Raw genomic sequence first — 26947 nt, 5'->3', positions numbered from 1 at the left:
ATGGTTCCACTTTCAATACCAAGCTCCTTTAATATTGGTATTACCCAGGATTCCATCCATGGTCCTTCTTTCCTTTATCCACATATATACGGACATTACACACAAACATCCTCCATAATTATTTACAGTTAGTTTCAATTCACACACTTGTATAATTACTCCTAAACCTACATCCTCTACCTCAGAATGCTCTCATGAATAGTAGAAACACATTCTAGCTGCCTAGTGGATGCCCAACAGTCATCTGAAACTTACCTAGTCAATTCTGTACAATTTTCCTCCTAAATGAACTTGTTCGTCTTTCTAGTTTGACTCCTCTTGTCTTTCTTCATTATTCTTCCTTTTGCTCCAGGCTGAGATAAGTCATAATACAAGCATCTCTTGCTTAGAAGAGATGTTGCTTTATTAACATATTTTTAAATTCAAACTTCAAGCTACTTGAGGACAGAAATAATACTCTATCAGTTTATTCTCATCATCCGACATCTATCACTCTGAGGGCTCTACTATTTGTTGAATGAATGATTAAAACCTTCTTTCCAATAAACAAATTGCAAATGTCTTCTTGCCTATTTGCTGTTGTTGTTCAGTCCCTAAGAGAAAGTTGCTCAGTCGTGTCCGACTGTTTGTGACCCCATGGACTATACAGTCAGTGGAATTCTCCAGGCCAGAATACAGGAGTGGGTAGCCTTTCCCTTCTCCAGGGGATCTTCCCAAGCCAGGGGCCGAACCCAGGTTTCCCACATTGCAGGAGGATTCTTTATTAGGTGAGCCACAAGGGAAGCCCAAGAATACTGGAGTGGGTAGCCTATCCCTTCTCCAGCGGATCTTCCTGACCCAGGAATTGAACCAGGGTCTCCTGCACTGCAGGCGGATTCTTTACCAACTGAGCTATCAGGGAAGCCCTTCAGTCGCTAAGCCATGTTCAACTCTTTGCGAACCCATGGACTGCAGCACAGCAAGCTTCCCTGTCCTTCGCTATCTCCCTGAGTTTGCTCAAACTCACGCCTATTGAGTCGGTGATGCCATCCAATCATCTCATTCTCTGTTGCCCCCTTCTTCTCATGCTCTCAATCTTTCCCAACATCAGGGTCTTTTCCAATGAGCCAGTTCTTCACATCAGGTGGCCAAATGGAGCTTCGGCTTCAGCATCAGTAATTTCATTGAATGTTCAAGGTTGATTTTCTTTAGGATTGAGTGGTTTGATCTCCTTGCAGTCCAAGGGGCTCTCAAGCATCTTCTCCAACAGCACAGTTCAAAAGAATCAATTCTTCAGTGCTCAGCCTTCTTTATGGTCCAGCTCTCACATCCATACATGACCACTGAAAAACTCATAGCTTTGACTAGAAGTACCTTTTTCGGCAAAGTGATGTCTCTGCTGTTTAATACATTGTCTAGGTTTCTGATAGCTTTTCTTCCAAAGAGTAAACATCTTTTAACTCCGTGGCCACAGTCACCGTCTACAGTGATTTTGGAGCCCAAGAAAATAAAATCTGTCACTGTTTCCACTTTTTCCCCATTTATTTGACATGAAGTGAAGGGACCAGACACCATCATCTTCATTTTTTGAATGCTGAGTTTTAAGCCAGCTTTTCACTCTTCTCTTTCACCTTCATCAGGAGGTTCTTTAGCTCCTCTAGGCTTCCCTGATAGCTTAGCTGGTAAAGAATCCTCCTTCAAAGCAGGAGACTCGGTTTGATTCCTGGGTTGGGAAGATCCCCTGAAGAAGGGAAAAGCTACTGACTCCATTATTCTTGGGCTTAGCTGGTAAAGAATATGCCTGCAATGTGGGAGACCTTGGTTTGATCTCTAGGTTGGGAAGATCCCCTGGAGAAGGGAAAGGCTACCCACTCCACTATTCTGGCCTGGAGAATTCCATGGACTGTATAGTCCATGGGGTGGCAAAGAGTTGGAAACAACTGAGCAACTTTCACTTTCTCTTTTCCTTTCTGCCATTGAAGTGGTTCATATCTATAAACATACTCAAAATATAACCTGTATTAATCAAACTTTATAAGTGGTCAGTACATCTCATAAATGTGTGAAAATTAGTGATATTTGACATAGTTATTAGAAGCACTGGGGATTTTAGAGTGGCAAGAAAGTAGATTTTACCTTGAAAGCTAAACTGTAAAATCAAGCCACAGTGATTCAAAGAAATGGTATTCAAAAATGAACTGTGGGAAAAGAAATAAGATGGCTCTGAAGATAGCAGGTATAAAGTAATAACCTGTTTAACTGTATTAACATAACAACTGAACACAATACAAAACTCTGCATGTAAGAAAGGTAGTGTGACTTAGAAAAAAGATCTGTAAGTAGGGATTTACAGAGGTAAATGCCAACAGCACGTATTCCAGCACTTTCCAAGGAAGGAGGAACTTCAGTCAAGAGGTTTCATAGCATCAAGCTGTCCTGGACTAATATCATTATAATTCATCCAATATTCTTTTGCCTGATACTCTTATATACTGTTGGCAATTTGATCTCTGGTTCCTCTGCCTTTTCTAAATCCAGCTTGAACATCTGGAAGTTCACGGTTCACGTATTGCTGAAGCCTGGCTTGGAGAATTTTGAGCATTACGTTACTAGCGTGTGAGATGAGTGCAATTGTGCGGTAGTTTGAGCATTCTTTGGCATTGCCTTTCTTTGGGATTGGAACGAAAACTGACCTTTTCCAGTCTTGTGGCCACTGCTGAGTTTTTCAAATTTGCTGGCATATCGAGTGCAGCACTTTCACAGCATCATCTTTCAGGATTTAAAATAGCTCAACTGGAATTCCATCACCTCCACTAGCTTTGTTCGTAGTGATGCTTTCTAAGGCCCACTTGACTTCACATTCCAGGATGTCTGGCTCTAGGTGAGTGATCACACCATCGTGATTATCTGGGTCGTGAAGATCTTTTTTTTACAGTTCTTCTGTGTATTCTTGCCACCTCTTCTTAATATTTTCTGCTTCTGTTAGGTCCATACCATTTCTGTCCTTTAATGAGCCCATCTTTGCATGAAATGTTCCCTTTGTATCTCTAATTTTCTTGTAGAGATCTCAAAAAAGCAAGAGAGTTCCAGAAGAACATCTATTTCTGCTTTATTGACTATGCCAAAGCCTTTGACTGTGTGGATCACAATAAACTGTGGAAAATTCTGAAAGAGATGGGAATACCAGACCATCTGACCTGTCTCTTGAGAAACCTGTATGCAGGTCAGGAAGCAACAGTTAGAACTGGACATGGAACAACAGACTGGTTCCAAATAGGAAAAGGAGTCCGTCAAGGCTGTATATTGTCACCCTGCTTATTTAACTTCTATGCAGAGTACATCACGAGAAATGCTGGGCTGGAAGAAACACAAGCTGGGATCAAGATTGCTGGGAGAAATATAAATAACCTCAGATATGCAGATGACATCACCCTTATGGCAGAAAGTGAAGAAGAACTAAAGAGCCTCTTGATGACAGTGAAAGAGTAGAGTGAAAAAGTTGGCTTAAAGCTCAATGTTCAGAAAACTAACATCATGGCATCTGGTCCCATCACTTTATGGGAAATAGATGAGGAAACAGTAGAAACAGTGTCAGACTTTATTTTCTTGGGCTCCAAAATCACTGTTGATGGTGATTGCAGCCATGAAATTAAAAGACGCTTACTCCTTGGAAGGAAGGTTATGACCAACCTAGATAGCATATCTAAAAGCAGAGACATTACATTGCCAACAAAATTCCGTCTAGTCAAGGCTATGGTTTTTCCAGTGGTCATATATGGATGTGAGAGTTGGACGGTGAAGAAAGCTGAGCGCCGCAGAATTGATGCTTTTGAACTGTGGTGTTGGAGAAGACTCTTGAGAGTCCCTTGGACTGCAAGGAGATCCAATCAATCCATCCTAAAGGAGATCAGTCCTGGGTGTTCATTGGAAGGACTGATGTTGAAGCTGAAACTCCAATACTTTGGCCACCTCATGTGAAGAGCTGACCCATTGGAAAAGACCCTAATGCTGGGAAGGATTGGGGGCAGGAGGAGAAGGGGACGACAGAGGATGAGATGGCTGGATGGCATCACTGACTCGATGGACATGGGTTTGGGTAAACTCTGGGAGTTGGTGATGGACAGGGAGGCCTGGCGTGCTGCAATTCATGGGGTCTCAAAGATTCGGACACGACTGAGCGACTGAGTCTTTCTAGTTCCTGTGACAATACAGTGGGGGAAATCCACCCAAAACACTACCTCTACAGGATAACCCTGTCAATTTTCTGTGAGTTTTTATTATCCAAGTAGGTTTCTCTGGGACTGATCATCCCAGGCAAGTAAGTATCCCAAGCACCTGACCTGCAGCTTCTTCCTGCAAACCACTTACAAAAACTCACTAGATACTCTGAAAGCTGTAAGATGAGCTTTTATGTTACCTACAATTTGTACTTTGAATAATCACATATGATGTTTTACAGTATAAAACCTGCAATGAATATTTTTTCATTGTGTGTCTTTTTTAATTGACTTGTATGTAGTATAATTTAGGTTCTCCATTAAATTATTTCTGACTTCTTCTTTACCATCCTACAGACGTCTAGGTCATCATGTATTAATTCTCTTGCATTAATCTAGCCTGGCATCTTGACAAGACAGAAGACTTGGACACATTTCTTGAATGTAGTATATAGCATTCTACATTCTATAGCATACAGTATAGCATCCAAAACTCGAGTGGATAATTTAATGCTAAAATATACTCAAGAATTTACATGCATAAATGCATATATGAAATCATTAAGCATGGTTAATTTGCCCTAATTTCAAATAATTACTTATTTTTACTTTTGAAAATATTTTCAATAAAGGTAACATTTGTATCCTTAGTTGATTCACCTTTCCTGTAGAGATGGTTAATGTTATAGGAAGTTTACAAATTAGAATTGAAAATTACTGAAAGATATATTTAAACAATGTATTTCTATAAATAAAAATCAATTGTATAGCCACTTACACATCTCAAGTAGGATTTTAAACAGATTATTTCTATTTTAGGAACCATGAAACATCATCACAATTTTAATAAATCAGAATAGAAATAAATGCTTTATTATTTACTATTTGAGTTTTTCTGATTAACAAAAATATCAGAATTTGTTGTGCTGAAACATCCCTTGGCTGGTTATCCAATTATATAACATAATTATTTTCTGTTACCAATTCTAAAAAAAGTTTTTTTTCAATATGTTTGTCATAAAGAAAATATTTTGGGTTTGGTGGGAGAAAGAAAATGAGAAGTCAGATCTTGACATCAGATGATATATTCCAGAATCTTTATTCCACCTCAGTATGTATACAATAACCATGTTAACTGTGAGGTGATTTTACTACTCTTACATTTTCTGGACATGGCTTTGTCATAGGTATACATAATGGAAAAAGTAGTGGAATAAATCAATATGAAAAGTCAAATGGGAACATGACTAGCTACATGAGTTGGAAAAGAAGGGAACTGAGTAGATATACTTGGCAAACCTGAGACTTTTTTCTAGCAAACTTGCATTTTGTTAGTTTATTTTCACTCAGTGACTTCACTAATCAACTTATTTAATAGTTTATTAACTCATTAATTAATCAATATATACATAGTTTAAATCATTCATTAGATTCTTAATCACCATGGATTAGTACACAATATAAAGCTCATGTGCTTGGCATGGTGCTTAGTACTGGGGATGGAATGGTACCTAAACATCCCCTGGCCTTACAGAGATTGTACTGTAACTAACAAGAACATGGTATCATATATGTAAATACGCGTGTGTGCATGCTGAGTTGCTTCAGTCATATCCAATTCTTTGCGACCCTATGGACTGTAGTCTGCTGGGGTCCTCTGTCCACGAGATTCTCCATGTAAGAATATTTGAATGGGCTGCCATTTCCTCCTCCAGGGGATCTTTTTGCATTGGCAGGTGGGTTCTTTACCACTAGTGCCACCTAGGAAGCCCCATATGTAAATATGATCTCTACTAAAAATAAACAAGTATTAGTTGCCATGGTAACACCTGGGACCAACTATCCATATTCCAATTCTGGTAATATGAAGGGTATCAAGAAATCTTCCCAGAGAAGCATATAGGTATGTAAAAATATGTGGCCAGGCAAAAAAGATGAGGAGTAGGGTATAAAGAGGTCATAAGAGGAGAAAAGAGAGAATGCTGCAGGCAAAACAAACAGTATGTGCAAAGGCCTCCCAGCAAATAAGAATGTAACATTAGGGAAAAATCCAAGAAAGAACTTTCAACTAAAAGCCAGACATATGATAGAGCAACAACAAAATGTGGAATCAGTTATCTTTAGAAAAAAGTAAAATCTAAATAATCAGAACAACCAGTTTAAACTGTAATGAGTGGAAATAAAAGAATCTAACTCACATTAGCAGAAATAATTTTTTGAAAAAAATTAGAATAAATCATCAACAAACATGTGAGACTTTCCCAAACACAATACTTTAAATACGGGAAATTTAAAATTTGAAATAAATGCAGAAATATATTTATCTGGAAGGGATAGTTCAAGAGTAGAATAATGTCAGTTTACCTCCCTTGAACATATAGTCACTGAAAAATCTACTAAAAGCCCAAATGGACTTCTAATCCAATTTAACAAGGCTATGATAAGTTCATATTAAAAACAAAACACAGAGGAATAATCAAGAAGTGCTTGAAAAAAAATAACAAGAATGGGAAACTTACCTTTTAAAATATAAAAGATACCAGAAGTTATATTAAATAAAACAACTTGTTCTTGGTGTAGGTTATCAAAAGACCAAAATAAAGCCCATAACAACAACCTTTTGTTTTATATAATTTAGCTTAGGTGAGAAGCAGTCAATAAATTATTATGGGGACATTATGTTTCATTTTGGGGGAAAAAATCACCTTAATACAAAACATATATTCAGGGTACACTAAGTAGCTGAAGAAAAAAAATAATTCTAAAAACATTAAAAAAAAGGACAATAACTTTAAAAAATATTAGCCTATGACTGGTCTTCATAGAGACAAAGTGAAGAGGCTTTAAAGGAAAAGGTCTATGGATTTTATATATATATATATACACACACTCAAGTTATGTATAATAGATGATCATAAGAAAATTAAAAATACAAGCAAAAACTAGGAGAAAATACTTGCAGAACAAACGTTTGTGTTATACATATAAGTTCAGCAGAGGGGAGTATTTTTACCTTAAACCTCACAAATCAAGAAAAACATCCCAGTAAAGAATTAGGTAAAATGGCTGAGAATTAGGTATGCCTGAGTCCCTTCGCTATTCACCTTAAACTACTACAACATTTTTAATCAGCTATACTCCAATACAAAATGTTTTTGATGTTACAAAAAAGAACTAGGTAGGAAACCTGAATAATTAATTTCCAGAAAAATTACTAACAGCTAACAAACAAAACAAACTCCACTGGCAATTAGGGAAATGAAGAATCAAGCAACACAGTCTTAAAACCATCCTACTGGGCATTTATTAATGCTGACTATGTAACAGACCCAATTGAAACAATATAATCAGAGGTAGTAATGAAAATTATGACACATCTGTACATATACCCAGGAGTAAAAAATCACTGGTGGTGCACATATGCAGGGGAAAAGTTAAAATTATGCTTGTATAACTACATGTTATAACTACATATAGAAAAAAGTAAAAAGATATGTACTAGAGGAGGGGATAAGATGTGTAAGGAATGCAATAATAACTTTTATATTTTACTCATATTCTTCCGGAGAAGGCAATGGCACCCCACTCCAGTACTCTTGCCTGGAAAATCCCATGGACAGAGGAGCCTGGTGGGCTGCAATCCATGGGGTCGCTAAGAGTCGGACACGACTGAGCGACTTCACTCTCACTTTTCACTCTCATGCATTGGAGAAGGAAATGGCAACCCACTCCAGCGTTCTTGCCTGGAGAATCCCAGGGACGGCGGAGCCTGATGGGCTGCTGTCTATGGGGTCGCACAGAGTCGGACAAGACTGAACTGACTTAGCAGCAGCAGCAGCATATTCTTCAGTAGTGTTTCAGTGTTCTACAACAATACTGTATTCAAGTAAAAATGAAGTGGTAAAAATGATCAATTAAAACAACATGAAAGTATATATTAAGTGTTAGGTCTTGTTCTTGCCATGTGAATAAGTAGGTGGGTACCTGCAAGCTGTTTCACCTTCTTCCAGGAATCACTAAAGAGCCCTATGAGTCATGTATCCAGAGCTCTGATGACTCCAAGCCAATGGAATATGACCAAAGTCTCTCAGTCCCATTCATCTGATATTAGACATGGCAAGCACATTCTGGTATTCCTGTTTGATAGCCTCTCCTGAATTCTCTATTTCGTGAGACCTGTTGACTTCCCTGGTATACTCTGAGCACCTCCCTCCATTCCTTACATACACATATCCATGGAAATTGGCAGGAAACCTTGTGCTGAACTCTAGCCATTTGGCCAAGTGTTATGTCCCCCCTCATTTCTACCAGATCTCACTTTCATAGGCTTCTCATGCCTTATTTTCAATGAGGATTCAAGGAATGGCTCAACCCCATTATCAGGTAGTCTTACCACTTCCATTTTGTAATCTCTTATCTTTCTAACCTCTCAAGGGTCCTCAAAACCTGACCCTGAACAAAGAAACAAATCTCTCATTAGAACTGTATCTATGGTGACAACTCTGCTCCACATATCCCTCATTGCTCTATCCACCTAAATTACTTCCTCTGAAGACAGAGCTCTTGGCATCATGAGATATATAAACGTGTTCTATGTAAATTTTTAGATTTGTTAAGGAGTCTTTCCCTTAACCCCTCTCTCCCATTAAAAACTCATGTGCTTGGCATTGTGTTTGATACTGGGGACAGTATCTGTCACTCTGCCTCAAAATAAAGCTCCCAATAGGCAGCTATTGTAGGTTGAATTATGTCTCTCCTAAAAGAGACGTGTTAAAGTTGTAACTTTCAATAACTTATTTGGAAAAAGGGTCACTGCAGATGTGATGTGATAACAAGAGTGAGCCTCTAATCTGACTGGTATCCTTGGAAGTGGATGCAAAGGCAAAGTTCACAGGGAGATCTTCGTGTGATGACAAAGGCAGAGATTGGAGTCATGCAGCTATGAGCCAAGGCACTCCAAAGAATCCCAGCAAACCACAGGAAAGAGGGACGGAAGGATTCCCCTAAAGGTTTCAGAGGGACCATGGCCTGTGGACACCTTCACTTTGAGCTGCTAGCCTCCAGAACTGGACCACAATAAATTTCTATTATTTTAAACCACTTAATTTGAAGTACTTCATTGTGGCAGCCCTGGGAAACTAATGTAGGAACCAACCCTAACATAAGTGTATTTGTTTCTGAAACTTTAAGAAAATACAACTCTAGATATCTTATTCAAGAAGGCTCTTGTCCAGAATTGTTCAGTGACAATGATCAAAACATTCAAACAACCACAAATGTGGCTATCCAATATCCATTGCTAACCTTATCGCTTCTAGTGATAAATGCAATCTCCTTTGCTCTGATACCAATTTCATAAATCATTTATAAAATCAACAAATACAGTTAGAACTTCTGTGGATATGCAGAGATATAATGACCAATAAGAAACTGCCACTACCGCAAGAAGCTGAATTTGAATTGTAATGACCATTGTAGTTCAATATAAAATACAGCATTTCTATAACTTTAGACAGATAATCATTATGTTGCAGAAGTATTTATTTATTCCTAGTTTATGTCTTGTTCACTGAGGCAGATGTGCATCAAAAGCTTTCCTAGCACTTCTAGAGATGATCATAATTTTTTGCCTCTTCGGACTTTTTAAATTTAAAGAGCATAGCAATTGAATTCTGGTATTGAATGCCCCACCAATAAATCGTAGAATAAATCCCATTTGAAAGTGGTGTTGTAATCTTTAATATGCTACTGCATCCACTACATTAATTTTAAGGTATGTTTACATGTATATTGTACTGATGTGCTCAGTCATGGCCGACTCTTTGAGACCCCATGGACTGTAGCCCACCAAGCTCCTCTGTCCATGGAATTTTCCAGGCAAGAATACTGGAGTGGGTTGCCATTTACATGTATAGACATAAGTCTAAGCGGCCTGTTGTGATTCTGTTATTTGTTCTTGCTTGTTTGCTTTTTGCTTTGGAGTTTTGTTCTCGTCATTATTCTCTTCTGTTTTTTGGTTTTTAATTTCATCAGACTTTTTACTATCCATTTTATCTAGCTTCACAAAAATAACTGAGAAGTATAACTAGTGCAACAAATACTATTTGATTAAAGATTTGATAGAACTTCCTCATGAAATGCCTTAACTTGATTCCTTGGGGAAGAAAATTCTTCAATGTGGTTTTTAAATTTTTCCAAGGTTTTGATTCAGATTGTCTACTTCTTCTTGGGCTAATGTTAATCACTTATATTTTCCCAGAACAGTATCTGTATTACTAAGATTTTAACATACATAACTAACATTGTTATTTTAAGCTTGCATATATCTGAATGCAGCGCCATTCTCATTGTCAATATAGTATATTTGAGATTTTGTATTTTGTCCATGATCTTTGTCCATGATCTATTAAAGGATCTCTGATCCTTTAATAGAATAAGCTTTTACACTTATTCATTACTTCTCATTGTATCTCCACATTCTACTTTATTAGCATTTTCTATTTTTAGTTCTCCTAAATTTGTTAGTTTATTGTTTTCCTAGCTTTTCAGATTGGATGATACTTACATTTTTATAGAACAAAAATGACAGCTAATTTATGGTGGCAAAATCTCTGTTATCCACAGAAATAATCCCCTCTGTTATGTAAGATAAGCAAGAATTGATTAAACCTCATTAAATTTATTATTTGCATTCTGAAATCTGGTGCCTAATGAAATATTCAGTGTTCTATTGAATTCCCTGTTTAGGTAGCAATTGGGACAGACTGACTGGGATAAATCTATAACAATGAAAGAACACTGAGTATTTTTCAGATGAGAAATCAATTATGTTTCTGATAGCAGTGAGCAGTGTAGTTAAAAGGTTGAAAGTTGGCTGTGTTTTTATAAGATTTGACAGTGTAAATCACTGAGCAATGGTCCATCTGACTTATTCTGAAAATTTATTACACCTGAAAAGATAAATGAGTAACATAAGACAGATCTGTTAAACTGTCCTTAAAACAACTTGTAGGACCTACTGAATTTTAATAAATTTGATCATATGAATAAAGGACTAAATATAGGCTATGCAATAAATGTAATATATCTCTTGATATTAACAGTAGAATTGTTAGGAAGAAGGCAAAATGGTTGATGTGGGTCAAAAGGTGCAAATTTGAGTTATAAGTAAGTCCTGGAGATACAATGAACACATGGCAAAGTGACTAGTTAATAACATTATATCATGTATTTCAGTTCAGTTCAGTCGCTCAGTCATGTCCAACTCTTTGCAGCCCCATGGACTACAGCATGCCAGGCCTCCCTAACCATCACCAACTCCCGGAGTCTACCCAAACTCATGTCCATCGAGTTGGTGATGCCATCCAACCATCTCATCTTCTGTCGCCCCATTCTCCTCCTGCCCTCAATCCTTCCCAACATCAGGATCTTTTCAAATGAGTCAGCTCTTCACATCAGGTGGCCAAAATATTGGAGTTTCAGCTTCAACATCAGTCCTTCCAATGAATACCCAGGACTGATTTCCTTTAAAATGGATTGGTTGGATCTCCTTGCAGTCCAAGGGACTCTCAAGAGTCTTCTCCAACACCATAGTTCAAAAGCATCAATTCTGCGGCACTTAGTTTTCTTTATAGTCCAACTCTCACATCCATACGTGACTACTGGAACAACCATAGCCTTGACTAGATGGATCTTTGTTGACAAAGTAATGTCTCTGCTTTTCAATATGATGCCTAGGTTGGTCATAACTTTCCTTCCTAGGAGTAAGCGTCTTTTAATTTCATGGCTGCAGTCAGACTCTGCAGTGATTTTGGAGCCCAGAAAAATAAAGTCAGCCACTGTTTCCCCATCTATTTGCCATGAAGTGATGGGACTGGATGCGATGATCTTAAGTTTTCTGAATGTTGAGCTTTAAGCCAACTTTTTCACTCTCCTCTTTCACTGTCATCAAGGGGCTCTTTAGTTCTTCTTCCCTTTCTGCCATAAAGGTGGTGTCATCTGCTTATCTGAGGTTATTGATATTTCTCCCAGCAATCTTGATTCCAGCTTGTGCTTCCTTCAGCCCAGTGTTTCTCATGATGTACTCTGTATATAAGTTAAATAAGCAGGGTGACAATATACAGTCTTGATGTACTCCTTTTCCTATTTGGAATAAGTCTGCTGTTCCATGTCCAGTTCTAACTGTTGCTTCCTGACCTGCATACAGGTTTCTCAAGAGGCAGGTCACGTGGCCTGGTATTCCTATCTCCTTCAGAATTTTCCACAATTTATTGTGATCCACATAGTCAAAGGATTTGGCATAGTCAATAAACCAGAAATAGATGTTTTTCTGAAACTCTCTTGCTTTTTCGATGATCCTGCGGACGTTGGCAATTTGATCTCTGGTTCCTCTGCCTTTTCTAAAATCAGCTTGAACATCTGGAATTTCACGGTTCACATATTGCTGAAGCTTTGCTTGGAGAATTTTGACCATTACTTTACTAGTGTGTGAGATGAGTGCAGTTGTGCGGTAGTTTGAGCACTCTTTGGCATTGCCTTTCTTGTCAATCATACCTCAACACAAAAAGATACTACTACTAAGTATTGTTTTAAATTTCACATTATATGACTATAATCTGTAACATGGATTGAAGTGATATCAAAATGTGATAATGTTGTTTATGCAATTAAAAACAGTTTCTACAGTACTTTCTCAAAGGCAACTCTTAGCTCAGATGTACAAATCCATGATGTTTTTAACAAAATAGTACAGCCTGAGTTTAATAAACTAAGGAACTATTATAAAAAAATTAACTTATACTTTTTGTTAGATGTAATTCCAAGTATTTTGTTTCTACATGAAAGATGATTTGAATTAACTACTTTCCTGAATTTGAAAGCCGTATACTGAGATTTTTTTCCCCTCAAAATCTTGGTTTATTTCTGCCAGCTTGGGCAGAAATACTATTGTTGCAGCCTTGTAGCGTCAGAACATCTTAAGTTCAAATGTTGGCTCCTCTACTGCATGTGCAATCTTACACAAATTATGAGTTTCCTTTTCCTTTTTGTGTAGACACCAAGTGAAGATAAACTGTCGTAACATATATAAGCAACTAACAAGAGTGATTAGGACATAAATGTAATTCAAGTAACTGTTCCCAAAGAAAAAATTTTAAATTATTTCATCATGACAGTTGCACTATAAAGAAAACTCAAAGCTGAAGAATTGATGCTTTTGAACTGTGGTGTTGGAGAAGACTCTTGAGAGTCCCTTGGACTGCAAGGAGATCCAACCAGTCCATCCTAAAGGAAATCAGTCCTGAATACTCATTGGAAGGACTGATGCTGAAGCTGAAACTCCAATATTTTGGCCACCTGATGCAAAGAACTGACTCATTCCAAAAGACCCTGATGCTGGGAAAGATTCAAGGCAGGAGGAGAAGGGGACGACAGAGGATGAGATGGCTGGGTGGCATCACCAACTCGATGGACATGAGTTTGAGCAAGCTTCCGGAGTTGGTGATGGACAGGGAGGCCTGGCGTGCTGCAGTCCATGGGGTCACAAAGAGTCAGACACGGCTGAGCGACTGAACTGACTGAACTGATAGCTATACATACGCACTGCTTGGATATAACTTGGTATTAATTAATCTTGTATGAAAGAATTCCTCAAAGTTTTAAAATATTTTATTGCAATGCTTCCTAAACTTCAGATATAACCATTTACCATTTGTACTATTTCTGACTTAATAGTTTTTCAAACCATTCTTTTTTTCTCTTTTCTCTCCTAGAACAGTATTTGGTTGTGCTAGTTATATTTTCAAAATATAAACATAAAAATAAAACTATAGGAATTAATTTAAAGACTATCTCTGGCTTCTTAGAATCATCCTGAGTCTGGTCAGTGGTGGCATACCTGTTTTTAGGAATTATTGTTTTAAAGTTATGAAATAAAGAATGTTTCCAGGTTATATTCCAAATAAAAATTTCCAGCAATATGATTTTTTCTATAACTTACAAAGCACATAGATTTATGAACATTGACTATGCTTTAAAAAAAATCTAGGTTACTTATTTAAAGCAAAGTAGAGGACTTAATAGGAGCTTATGATTCTCAATAGCTTTTGTGGCTCAGTGATAGAGAATCTCAGTGGTAGAGAATCTGCCTTGCAAGGCAAGAGACACAGGTTTGATTCCTCGTCTGGGAGGATCCCACATATCTCAGAGCAACTAAGCCTGTGCACCACAACTATTGAGCCTGTGCTCTAGAGTCCAGAAGCCACAACTATTGAAGCCTGTGAGACCTAGAGCCCATGCTCCCCAACAAGAGACACCACTACAATGAGAAGCCCTCGCATTGCAACTGGAGAGTAGCCTTCACTCTCAACTAGAGAAAAGCCAGTGCAGCAGTGAAGACCCAGCACAGACAAAAATAAATAAATAAAACTATAAAATTCATTGATAAATATGAGTATTTCACGTTAACTAATATAATAGCTTCATTAGTTTCAGGTTTTGGTCATAAAGCATCTTTAAGAGTTTAACTGATAATATGAAATGTGATTAACAATTGCTGCTACCACAAAGGAATGTTATTGGGCTAAAGTGAGCAAAGTCAACTACTGTACTTTCAGGATTTGCAATAGATCAAGGAACAATTTCTGTATAGTAGAGAAAGTTATGTGATATAGCATATATATCTCAAAAAAATTTTTTTTGTCAAATAGTCCTTAGTTGTACATGAGAATCTGGTGCCATCACTTCACGGGAAATAGATGGGGAAACAGTGGAAACAGTGTCAGACTTTATTTTGGGGGGCTCCAAAATCACTGCTGATAGTGATTGCAGCCATGAAATTAAAAGACGCTTACTCCTTGGAAGGAAGGTTATGACCAACCTAGATAGCATATTTAAAAGCAGAGACATTACTTTGCCAACAAAAGTCCATCTAGTCAAGGCTATGGTTGTTCCAGTAGTCATGTATGGATGTGAGAGTTGGACGGTGAAGAAAGCTGAGTGCCGCAAAATTGATGCTTTTGAACTGTGGTGTTGGAGAAGACTCTTGAGAGTCCCTTGGATTTCAAGGAGATCCAATCAATCCATCCTAAAGGAGATCAGTCCTGGGTGTTCATTGGAAGGACTGATGTTGAAGCTGAAACTCCAATACTTTGGCCACCTCATGCGAAGAGTTGACTCATTGGAAAAGATCCTAATGCTGGGAAGGATTGGGGGCAGGAGGAGAAGGGGACGACAGAGGATGAGATGGCTGGATGGCATCACCGACTCGATGGACATGGGTTTGGGTAGACTCCGGGAGTTGGCGATGGACAGAGAGGCCTGGTGTGCTGCAATTCATGGGGTTGCAAAGAGTCGGACACGACTGAGCGACTGAACTGAACTGAACTGTACATGAGAAAACCTTGATTTTTTTTAACTACATAAATAAACAGAAAAAAAAAAGATTGCTCCTAGGTATATACAATACCAGGCATATTTATGATATTATGGGTTGCAAAATGTATTTTATTACTATTTAATTAAAAATCATTAAAAAATTACATTAAAAAATCACCTATTTTGAAACATAGTTATGTAGCAGAATTCTGTGAACCACGTGGGTTATATAACGCAATACATCAAAAATCACTGCCACCTTTTCTTGTGGAATTGCCTGTTCATTTGAGCTAACAGTTAAGTGTAGTTAAATAAACTTGCCATATTAGAAACATTACTTTGACACTATTTACGCCATATCCTATTTCCTACAAATGGTGAGGTGGGGGGACCCAATCTTGTTAACAACCACTTCTCCAGCAGGAATTTTCCTTACGGTTCAGGGAGGTTTATCTATTTGTTTTCTCAGTTTATATATGTATCCACAAAGGGAGCTATAGAATGCAGTTTTTAAATTATATCTAAACTGTATTCATCTAATTGAGTAAATTTCTCAAAGAATAAGTGTGGGTATACATTTTCTTTTTCTTTCAACCCTTGCCCACCATATATCACCAAAAGATAGTTAAATTTTTAACCAATGGCTGCAGATGAGAAAAACAAGTTCAGAGACGAGATGCTAGTTGTTCAGCTTTCTTTCCGACCCCCCCGAAAATGTATAGAAAATAGGCACAAGTAGCAAAGTGGCCATATGTGACCCAAATTGCAAGGCAAAAGGTCCCTCTGACAATATTCTTTTCAGAGGCAAAAGTAAATAAACATTTGTATAAATTTATTAAACTGATAAGGTTCTTTTTTATGAAATAATAAACTATAAATCAATAATATGGTATCATCACATTATTTAGATGAAAAAGACATGTGGGGGGTCGTTGCTGGAGAATCTAGATACAACCATTCAAGAAAAGAAAAAGATGCAATCTCAAATTATTTCAGGGAAATGATGGTTTCCACATACACATATACTATATATATGATGAAGTATCAAACAGCAGAGATCTCGTAAATATCAGGGGCTGTATAAACTGGAGAGGGAGTGCTCCACCTGAAGGCACAAGTTAAAAACTGAACACCGCAGGTCAACACAAAATACATATTGATCTAATTTAGACCACAGGCCAAAAGACTGAGACCCCAGGTTTAAAGTCTAGGAGGTTAAAGCCAAGGTAAATGTACAAACAGGAAGTTAAACTTAGCTCATCTTGTCTGCTTTCCCTTAAAAAATCTTGATTTTGGTTTGTTATTTTTTTTTCCTGAATTTTTTAAAAAATATATGTGCTCTGAGGTTTAGCCATATTAAAAATGAAGTTGAAAAATTAGTTTAATACTATGGATATTGCATTGCAGTCATTAAACACAAGCAGTAGACATCTTGTGATGCCTGTTTCCTTTCTACAGGGAACTGGTCCTCCGCCCTTCTATTCCAATCCTAGAGGCACTGTCAGTGGAGGTCTGTTTCAGTTAAGAAAGAACGCATGACCTTAGGAAGGTTAGTCAGGACCTTTTTCAGGATTAATAGACACACCAAGACAACTCCTTCAGAGCCTGAGGACACTCTATATGGATAGAGGTATAGGAGTCATCTCGTTAACATAGACAGAGTCCCAGAAAAAGCAGTGAACCCTGAGGAAACCAAAAATACAAAATAGAGACAAATACTCAAAACATAATAAAGCACCTGGATCTATTTATGTCCCAGGAATTTTTCAGTGATGGGGGCTAATAAATTCTCTTTTGTGTTTAAGCAAGTTTAGACTAAGGTTCTCTTACTTATAGACAAAAAAGTATCAAATACAAGAGACAGAAAAGGATTTCAGTGTAACTTACATTCATCCACTCAAATCTAACTGCACCCCCTGGGCTTTCCACTCAAAGAACAGAAGAGCATTTTCTCCCAGGGATTTTCCTAACCTAACATACACAGGCATTCCAAATTATCCCATTATTCCAACCTAATCATCATTGCCTTTGGAGGACAGGGTAGAAAATATTATCTTATTTGGTAACTTCCCAGTTTTAGTACATGTTCTATACATACTTTGACACCAGCGATTCTTTAACAGTGGATAAAATCTACCATTAAAAAAATCAAGATATCAATTATATAGAGCATGATGCATAGCAGTCTTATTTTATGAACCCAACTACTAAGGTGCAAACTTAAAAAAAAAAAACTAACTAAAAACATCTAAACCAATTTTTGTATGTTATATGGCATAGTACTTCGAATTTTCAGCCATATTATTTCAATACACATGAATATCAATGATGTGACCCAAAACAAAGAGTTGTAATACAAAGACCATCCATTTGCTAGCTTCAGAAGCATGATTCATGAAAAGACTTTCAGAATATTAGCTATCATCATATCCATTTCCAGCAGTGAAAGCAATAGCCCCGCTCATCACGTGTTTCAAAGATACCAAACCAGGGAAAGCAATGCATACTCACAAATTATAAAGCATGTCAGCCATGTTGCTTCGGTAATACAAAGCATTTCTATAGGCGCTTTCAGCTTCAGAAATTTTGCTCTGACTCTTGAGAACATTTCCAAGGTTACCCCACGCTGCCAAAAAAAAAAAGAAGTATTCAGACTAGTGTCATTCTGATTATATATGATATACCTTCAGGCTGTCAGGAAGTACCACAAGGAGAGAAAAAAGCCTCATAAAACATCTTTAAGAAAGAAAATTTATTTCCTTTAAACTCAAACTGGGGGATTACATATGAAAGCCTAAAAGATGATGATTATGTCTCAAAGCAAATATACACACATACAGTTTATCATAAGGCCAAGAACGATGTTACCTTAAGATCACCAACAAAGATTTGAAGCTCTTTCAAATTTCAGTAGAGTTCTTTACAAACTGAATTATTGTATGCCTACTAAACCAGAAACTGTAAGAAATGATCTTAAAATAAACAAAGGTTTCATTCAAATACAAAAACACTGATAAATAACAGAAGAACTGGGAATCAAAAAGAAGATAAGATCAAAGATACAAAGAGGCTTAATAGTCATCAGAATATATCAGCAAAACATTATGCTTCTAGAAATAATTAAGTATATATGGTTTACTCAGATATAATGCTTTTATACCTTTCCTGCTAATAAATTCACAAGTGGGAAAATCAGTAAGTTTGTGTCTTCACACATAATCACACTTAAAAGTTTACATTTTCACTATACCCTTTATTTTCCACTCTAAACAATCATGATTTATCAATATTTATAAGAGACCCCATCACCAGCTGCCCACAAAGCAAGGAGCTCAAGCAGACCTATTCCTCAAACTTGGAAGCTTCTCTTGTCCTTTTTCTTTCCCACAAGGAGATGGGGTCCTGGGCCCCCAAACCAGAGTCCCTCCCAACTAGAAGATGAGGATGAGAAGGCTCATGTGTGTCAAGATCTATTTATCTGGAGAATTACTAGTTCTATATGGAGAATTAAAGAGTTTGAGATACCAATTTTTAATGCACAAAAATGTGTAGAATCTTTCGATCCCAAATTTGCTTGTGTGCCCTGTATTTTAACACTCTGTGCCTTCATTTACTAAGCTGCAACATGGGGGAAAATAATATCTCCTGGGTTTTTTCACAAAGACTAAATGAGTTAGTATATAGAGAGTATTGAAGATAGTGCTAGCCATGTCGCAAACACTCAATAAATGTTTGCTATTATCATTAATATCATTGTAATGGATGCTCTTCACAATTTACAGTGTCAAGCATTGATTATAGGAACAGGATCAAATATAATGCACTTTACATACTTAGTATTATCTACAGAGAATAATAATCTTTCATATTTGGAAAGTCATATACCTTCTTTGGCTTCTGATGGAGAACAGAGGAGAAGCATATACTTACCATTATGCAGTACCTAATCATGCCACATGTCACACCATATACTTGAAAAAAATGGTCTCACTGAGCTCTCAACATAGTACTGTATATAAAAACCCTGTCCACTGCATGGATAAGGAAACAGACTCAGAGACACTAAAGAACTTGCCAAGTTAATACAGGAGTGCGAAAGCAGAGATTTCAATCCAAGGCTGCTTGTTGGTGTTTAGTTGCTAAGTCGTGTCTGACTCCTTTGCAACCCCATGGCTGTAGCCCATGAGGCTACTCTGTCCATGGGGTTCTCCAGGCAAGAGTACTGGAGTGGGTTGCCATTCCCTTCTCCAGGGGATCTTCCTAATCCAGGGATCAAATCGGGGTTTCCTACATTGTAGGCAGATTCTTCACAGTCTGAGCCACCAGCTGCTGCTGCTGCTGCTAAGTCACTTCAGTTGTGTCTAACTCTGTGTGACCACATAGACAGCAGCCCACCAGGCTCCCCTGTCCCTGGGAGTCTCCAGGCAAGAACACTGGAGTGGGTTGCCATTTCCTTCTCCAATGCATGAAAGTGAAAAGTGAAAGTGAAGTCGCTCAGTCGTGTCCGACTCTTAGCAACCCCATGGACTGCAGCCTGCCAGGCTCCTCCGTCCATGGGATTTTCCAGGCAAGAGTACTGGAGTGGGGTGAGCCACCAGGGAAGACATTTAAGAGGATGTTTAATACAAGTCTCTTAGTGTTGGCTGATAGTAGGAAGTAATCAACTTTTCCATCATGGAAGTATCATGCGAAACTTTATGGATATTCTCACTATACAGCAGTGAGAATCAACAAGTTCTGTGTAAATATTTTAACAGGAATAGACCTTGAAAATTGGAGAAGGAAATGGCAACCCACTCCAGTGTTCTTGCCTGGAGAATCCCAGGGACGGAGGAGCCTGGTGGGCTGCCGTCCATGGGGTCGCACAGAGTCAGACACGACTGAAGCAACTTAGCAGCAGCAGCAGACCTTGAAAAGCCAAAAAATATTCAAAATAGCTAATGCATTCTGTCACAACATTACTTAAAAATATTAAAAATTCATTCCTACCCAAAATATCACTATATACTTTACAAGGATACATTATAAATCTAAGGAGAGAAATCACTACATTAGGACAGTTGCCTATAATGCAAAGGGATATTTAAGCTAGGAATAGAGGAAAAAGGGAATAATATATGAATAAAAGGGAAATTTGTAGGGATCATCCTGAAAACTGGCCAGGAACTAAGGAATATAATTGATCTAACTTCTGCAGCTGGGAGAAGAAAAGGGGGACAGAAGGGAGGTGAGGATAAGAGAAAAGGGGAAAAGGAAAATTAAAGTCATGCCACACATTCTTTTAAAATAGAGATGGAGTTATCCTATATCCTACTTAAGGAATAAAGTGTTTTAACATTCACTAAACTTTTTCTTGTGTTGATGTTAAGACAATTCAAAATGGATGTTTGAGGTTATCTTCAAATTTGCACTTGGTGAATTTTACTTTGGACCGATAGAACTTAAAGATCTTGTATTTTTACTAATATTTAATGTCATTTTACATTTTTAAGCTCATATGTTATCGATTCATTTACTTCATACAGTAATCTTTAAAACCCTTCAGTTTTACTGGAATAAAATCCACGCAATTCTTCCAAGAAACTGTGATTAAAGTTAAAAAAAAAAAAAGTATCCAGTTTTTTAGTCTATATTTTAATAGACAGTGTGTCCAGGTGAATCCAATTCTCACATTAAAACACTGGAGATAATAAAGTACTTATTTGAAATTTTAAAAAACTGTAATTAGTTTATTCTAAAATCTTCATGTAATTTTTGAAAGTTTTTCCCAACAGTGTTTCAAAATATTCAGAGTACGAATTCTATTCTTGTTGTTTGACAAAATGAATATTGCAAGAAACTGCTCTTGTTGAGGGACTACTGTCTCATCTCATGGGCTTAGCTTGAACAACTGCAAACCTAGGTGGAGGAAAAGGTAAAGGGAGAAGGAGAGGAGGAAAAGAAATAAAAATATATGTATGCTGGGATAAAAATAATAGTGCTTTCATGTATTTAATGTTTACTATATGCTTGACAGTGTCCAGAATTTATATAATATAATAATAAACTTTGAGGTCCATCACTATACCCATTTCATTGATGTATAAACTAAAGTTAACTCCTTAAATTGCAAAGTTAATGACAAGAGAGAACCAGATCTGTTTCCAGATGTCAAAATCTCACCATTTCAATACTGAGTCTAACTACAAAGTCAAACCACATATCATAGTACTCAACATTTACACATATTTAATTGACGGACTAAAGTATAAAATGGAGCCAAAATAAATTATCCAAAAGAGTCATTCCCTCAGAACTGGTAGGGACAAAATACTCCAGAAACAACAAACTTTAGTACCCATGGTACCAACAAACTTTAGCTACATGGTACCCATCTTTCATAATGTATTTTCCACACCACAGAAAAATTAATGCCAAACAATACATTAAGTACTTCACATTTCTTTGGCAATGGGATTTTAAATGTCACATTTTCTAGAAAGTGCAATGGAAAGAGAACATAGTTATAGCTATGTAAATAAATGTTTGTTGCTCAAAGATACTGGAGATTAAGTACAGTTATCAAGGACTCCTAAGTACCCTAAAGGTGCCTTATATGTGATGGAGATTTAAAAAAGGATTGTTTAACAAGCACATGACTTATTTCTTAGAAAAGTGAAAGTCTCTCAGTCATGTCTGACTCTGCGACCCCATGGACTGTACAGTCCATGGAATTCTCCAGGCCAGAATACTGAACTGGGTAGCCGTTCCCTTCTCCAGGGGATCTTCCCAATCCAGGGATCAAATCCAGGTCTGTTGCATTGCAGGCAGATTCTTAAGCCACCAGGGAACTTCAAGAATACTGGAGTGGGTAGCCTATCCCTTCTCCAGGGGATCTTCCGGACCCAGGAATTGAACCAGGCTCTCCTGCATTACAGGCAAATTCTTCACCAGCTGAGCTACCAGAGAAGCCTTTATTTCTTAGGACTAAGCATATATGATGATTATATTAAGGAAAGGTGAACCAAAGCTTCAAGGTATCACTGGACAAGTTTCAGGAAATCTCACCTGTGAAGTTATTTTATTTTCAAAAGGAAAACAAAATTTTTCTTTTGAATGAAATCAGGAAGCAAAGAATCAAGAACAACTCTTATGTCTCAAGGGCCCTTCATACTGGCATTTAACTACACCTAAAAGGTATCCATTTACTAAGAAATGACCTTAATTCACAAGGAAAGCTACTCAAAGGCCACAAACTACCACAGTTTATGTTCTTTGAAAGGCAGAATAACAGTTAAATATTTCCACCTTGCAAAAGTTCTCCTAAAGAGGAAAATCAAATGTTAGCTCCTTTTGGAAATGTTAAGTGATCTACAATGAATCATTCCAAAACTTTTTTAAAGACCTCATTCAAATTTAGTAGTTCTAAGTTCACAGAGTAAGTTTAAACTTACTCTAAAGTATCAAATATTATAATTTCATAGTGCTTGATATAGTTTACAAAAATCAATGCAGGCAGATATGAGCAATTTTTTTCCAGGATAGTTTTACTTTACATTAAAAACTGAAAGATATTTATATTCATTGATTATAAAAAAAAAGTTGTTTTTATTATGATTATGGCATGCATTGCTCTTTGAAAAATTAGCTAATAAGATGAAATAATCTCTTAATATTCAAATTTTGACTACTTAACATTCACACAAGCAATTATACTTCAGGGTTAGCATACCACTATTTCCATTATACTGATCCTCCGAACACAGTCACGAAAATCAACAAGGACTCTCACTTTTTACTTCCACCTTTAGTTGTAATTTACCTTAGAACTTTAATACATGTCTTTAGTCCCTATATTGACACCAAGTTCTATGTAAAGATCTTGCAAAATTGAACATTGAATAATGCTTTAACTATCATGATAAATTCTAAACTTTGCTTCCTCCAATTCTGAGTAACTTGTTTGAAATCAGAATGCTACCACAAAAAGGGGTTACACGTTGAAATCTTGCCAGTTATCTAAGCCAGACCAGCTGCAAAAAAAAATAAATACAGGAGTGCCTAGTGTACCTGATAAGTGTTTTTCTTCAGATTATAGCCCTATTTTTAGGCTTCTATACATATGAACTCTTTTAGTCCTCCTAACAAAGATTATCATCCAGTTAGTACTTGACAAGGAAACTGTGCCTTAGACAAAGGGACACTTAAAAGCTAACAGAGATAAAAGTTGTGTCTGTTAGATTCTGAAGTCCTTGTTTTAACCACTATGAAACACCTGGACTTCAGATGTGTTCCAAAAACAGTGTTCACATAGATGTAAGTTAAATAAGTGTCATTTTAAAATATGAGGAATTGTTATGTTAAAATTTCTAATCTCAATGAAAATGGTAAAAAAGACGCAAGCAAGCAGAAGGAGAAGGAAAAGAGGGCCATGTAAGTGCATGAAACTTAAGATAAATGTGAATGTGTTTTGTTTTGTTTTGTTAATGCTTTCTCACTCTACCCATTAACAAACATTGTAAGGGGGTCAACTTTTGTAGCCTGGGTTTTTACTGATTTCATCACAGTCACTTCACATGATCCAGGGAAATCACAGCGCTTATAAGCCTACAAGGATTTATATTTCCTAAGGTAATTATACCTTGGATTATTACAGAAAGAAACATAATGTTACGTGGATAAAAAAGGTCTGGTTAAAATGTTAAGTGGAAAAAATAGATATAATTTAAAGATTATGATTCATAGGATACCAGAAAACATATACTACATACTTTTATGTAATTCTAATTATAGCAACTTTATAATATGCAATTACCTCTCTCATTCCTCTATTTTTGGTTACTTCAGATACACCTGAAAATCAGTATACTCCTAATAAGGGAAAAAGTATTAAAAATTAAAAAATAAAATTTAGTACTCCAATGATATGTTAACAGTGTCTTCATAGCATTGTTACTTAGTATAACATCTATGTGCATATTGTAATATCCATATATACAGTTTAGGGCAGGTTTTTTGGTTTTAAGAAACCTAGGATTATTCCTTAGCATTTTACCATGTGCAATCTCTAGTCTGACTTTGACTACAAGCCACCCCTACATCCACAGTTCAGTGTCTGCTATAAGAACTCTTAAGATCACAGCTGTGTGCTGGCAAAAGGGCTTGCATAACTCGATGAAGCTAAGAGCCATGCTGTGCAGAGCCACCCAAGACTGATGGGTCACAGTGAAAAGTTCTGACAAAAAATGTCCACTGGAGGAGGAAATGGGAACCCACTCCAGTATTCTTGCCTCAGAACCCCGTAAACAGTGTGAAAAGGCAAAAAGATACAACACTGGAAGATAAGCCCCTTCCCAGATCAGAATTTGAGCAAAGTCCAGGAGACAGTGAAGGACAGAGAAGCCTGGCATGCTACAGTCCATGGAGTTGCAAAAAGTTGGACAGGACTGAGCGATTGAACAACAAACAGGTCAGAAGGTGTCCTATATGCTACTGGGGAAGAGCTGGAACAATTACAAATAGCTCCAGGACGAATGAAGCAGTGGAGTCAAGGCAGAAATGATGCTCAGTTGTGGATATGTCTGGTGATGAAAGTAAAGTCCAGTGCTGTAAAGAATAATATTGCATAGAAACCTGGAATGTTAGGTCCATGAATCAAGATAAATTGGACATGGTCAAACAGGAGATGGCAAGAGTGAACATCAACATCTTAGGAATCAGTGAACTAAAATCAACAGGAGTGGTTGAATTTAGTTTAGATGACCATTATATTTACTACTGTGGAAAAGACTCCCTCAGAATAAATGGAGTAGCTCTTATAGTCAACAAAAGGGTCCAGAATGCAGTACTGGGGTGCAACCTCAAAAACAACAGAATGATCCTGGTTCATTTCCAAGGCAAACCATTCAATCTCACAGTAATCCAAGTCTATGCCCCAGCCACTGATGCCAAGGAAGCTGAAACTGACCAGTTCTCTGAAGACACATAACATCTTTTAGAATTAACACCACATAGAGATTGTCCTTTTCATCATAGGGGCTTGGGATGCAAAAGTAGGAAGTCTAGAGATACCCAGAATAGCAGGCAAGTTTGACCCTGGAGTACAAAATGAAGCAGAGCAAAAGCTAATAGAGTTTTGTCAACAGAATGTGTTGGTCAAATCAAACAACCTTTTCCAAGAACCCAAGGGACAATTATGCAAAAGGACATCACCAGATTGTCAATACAGAAATCAGATTATGTTTTTGGCAGCTGAAGATAGAGAAGCTCTATACAGTCAGCAAAAAGAAATCCTGGAGATGGCTGTGGCTCAGATCATGAGCTCCTTTCTGCAAAATTCAGGCTAAAATTGAAGAAAGTAGGAAAAACCACTACCCTCATGGCTCAGCTGGTAAAGAATCTGCCTGCAATGTGGGAGACCTGGGTTCGATCCCTGGCTTAGAATGATCCCCTGGAGAAGGGAAAGGCTACCCACTCCAGTAGTCTGACCTGGAGAATTCCATGGACTGTACAATCCAGGAGATCACAAAGAGTTGGACACGACTGAGTGACTTTCACTTCACTTCAGGAAAAACCACTAGGCCACTGAAGTAGGATCTAAATCAAATCCCTTATGATCATACAGTGGAGGTGATGAATAGATTCAAGGGAATAGATCTGGTAGACCGAGTGACTGAAGAACTATGGATGGAGGTTTGTAACTGTACAGGAGGCAGTGACTAAAACCATCCCAAAGAAAATAAATGCAAGAACAAGTGGTTACTTGAGGAGGCTTTACAAATAGCTGAGGAAAGAAGAGAAGAAAGAGAGAAGGGACAAAGGGAAAGACATACCCAACTGAATGCAAAGTTCCGAGAATAGCAAGGAAAGGTAAGAAGGCCTTCTTAAATGAACAAAGCAAAGAAATAGAGGAAACCAATAGAGTAAGAACGACTAGCGATCTCTTAAATAAAACTGAAGTGAGCAAGAGAACATTTCATACAAGGATGGGCATGATAAAAGACAGAAACAGTAAGGAACAAAGAGAAACAGAAGAGATTAAGAAGTGGCAAGGATACACAGAAGAACTACACAAAAAAGGTCCTAAAGACCCAGATAATAATGATGGTGTGATCATTCACCTTGAGCCAGACATCCTGGAGTGTGAAGTCAAGTGGGCCTTACTAAGCATTATTATGAACAAAGCTAGTGGAGGTGATGCAATTCCAGCTGAGCTATTTCAAATCCTAACTGTTAAAGTGCTGCACTCACTATGTCAAGAAATTTGGAAAACTCAGTAGTGGCCAAAGGACAGGAAAAGGTCCATTTTCATTCCAATACCAAAGAAGGACAATACCAAAGAATGTTCAAACTACCATACAACTGTGCTCATTTCATGTGCTAGCAAGGTTACATTCAAA

The 26947-nt window shown here is 37.3% G+C and overlaps 1 protein-coding gene across 20 annotated transcripts in view; it reads right to left on the bottom strand.

Annotated features, from left to right (window-relative positions):
* The window catches only part of TMTC2 (transmembrane O-mannosyltransferase targeting cadherins 2), a 416895-nt gene that overhangs the window by 165892 nt on the left and 224056 nt on the right, over positions 1 to 26947 (bottom strand). For all 20 annotated transcript variants that reach the window (XR_014083335.1, XR_014083337.1, XR_014083332.1 and 17 more), the window contains one exon: positions 18081 to 18195. Coding sequence is in view for 11 of the 20 variants with exons in the window: in XM_081594871.1 (XP_081450997.1) it covers positions 18081 to 18195 (115 nt within the window). In the remaining 9 variants the exon portion in view is untranslated. The remainder of the gene's footprint in view (positions 1 to 18080; positions 18196 to 26947) is intronic.

Source organism: Giraffa tippelskirchi, chromosome 4 (genome assembly GCF_054371585.1).
Source record: "Giraffa tippelskirchi isolate mGirTip1 chromosome 4, T2T-mGirTip1v1.2.pri, whole genome shotgun sequence".
Taxonomy (NCBI): Eukaryota; Metazoa; Chordata; class Mammalia; order Artiodactyla; family Giraffidae; genus Giraffa; species Giraffa tippelskirchi.
The sequence above is the reverse complement of the archived record's forward strand: the minus strand, read 5'-3'. Positions and strand labels throughout refer to the sequence as shown.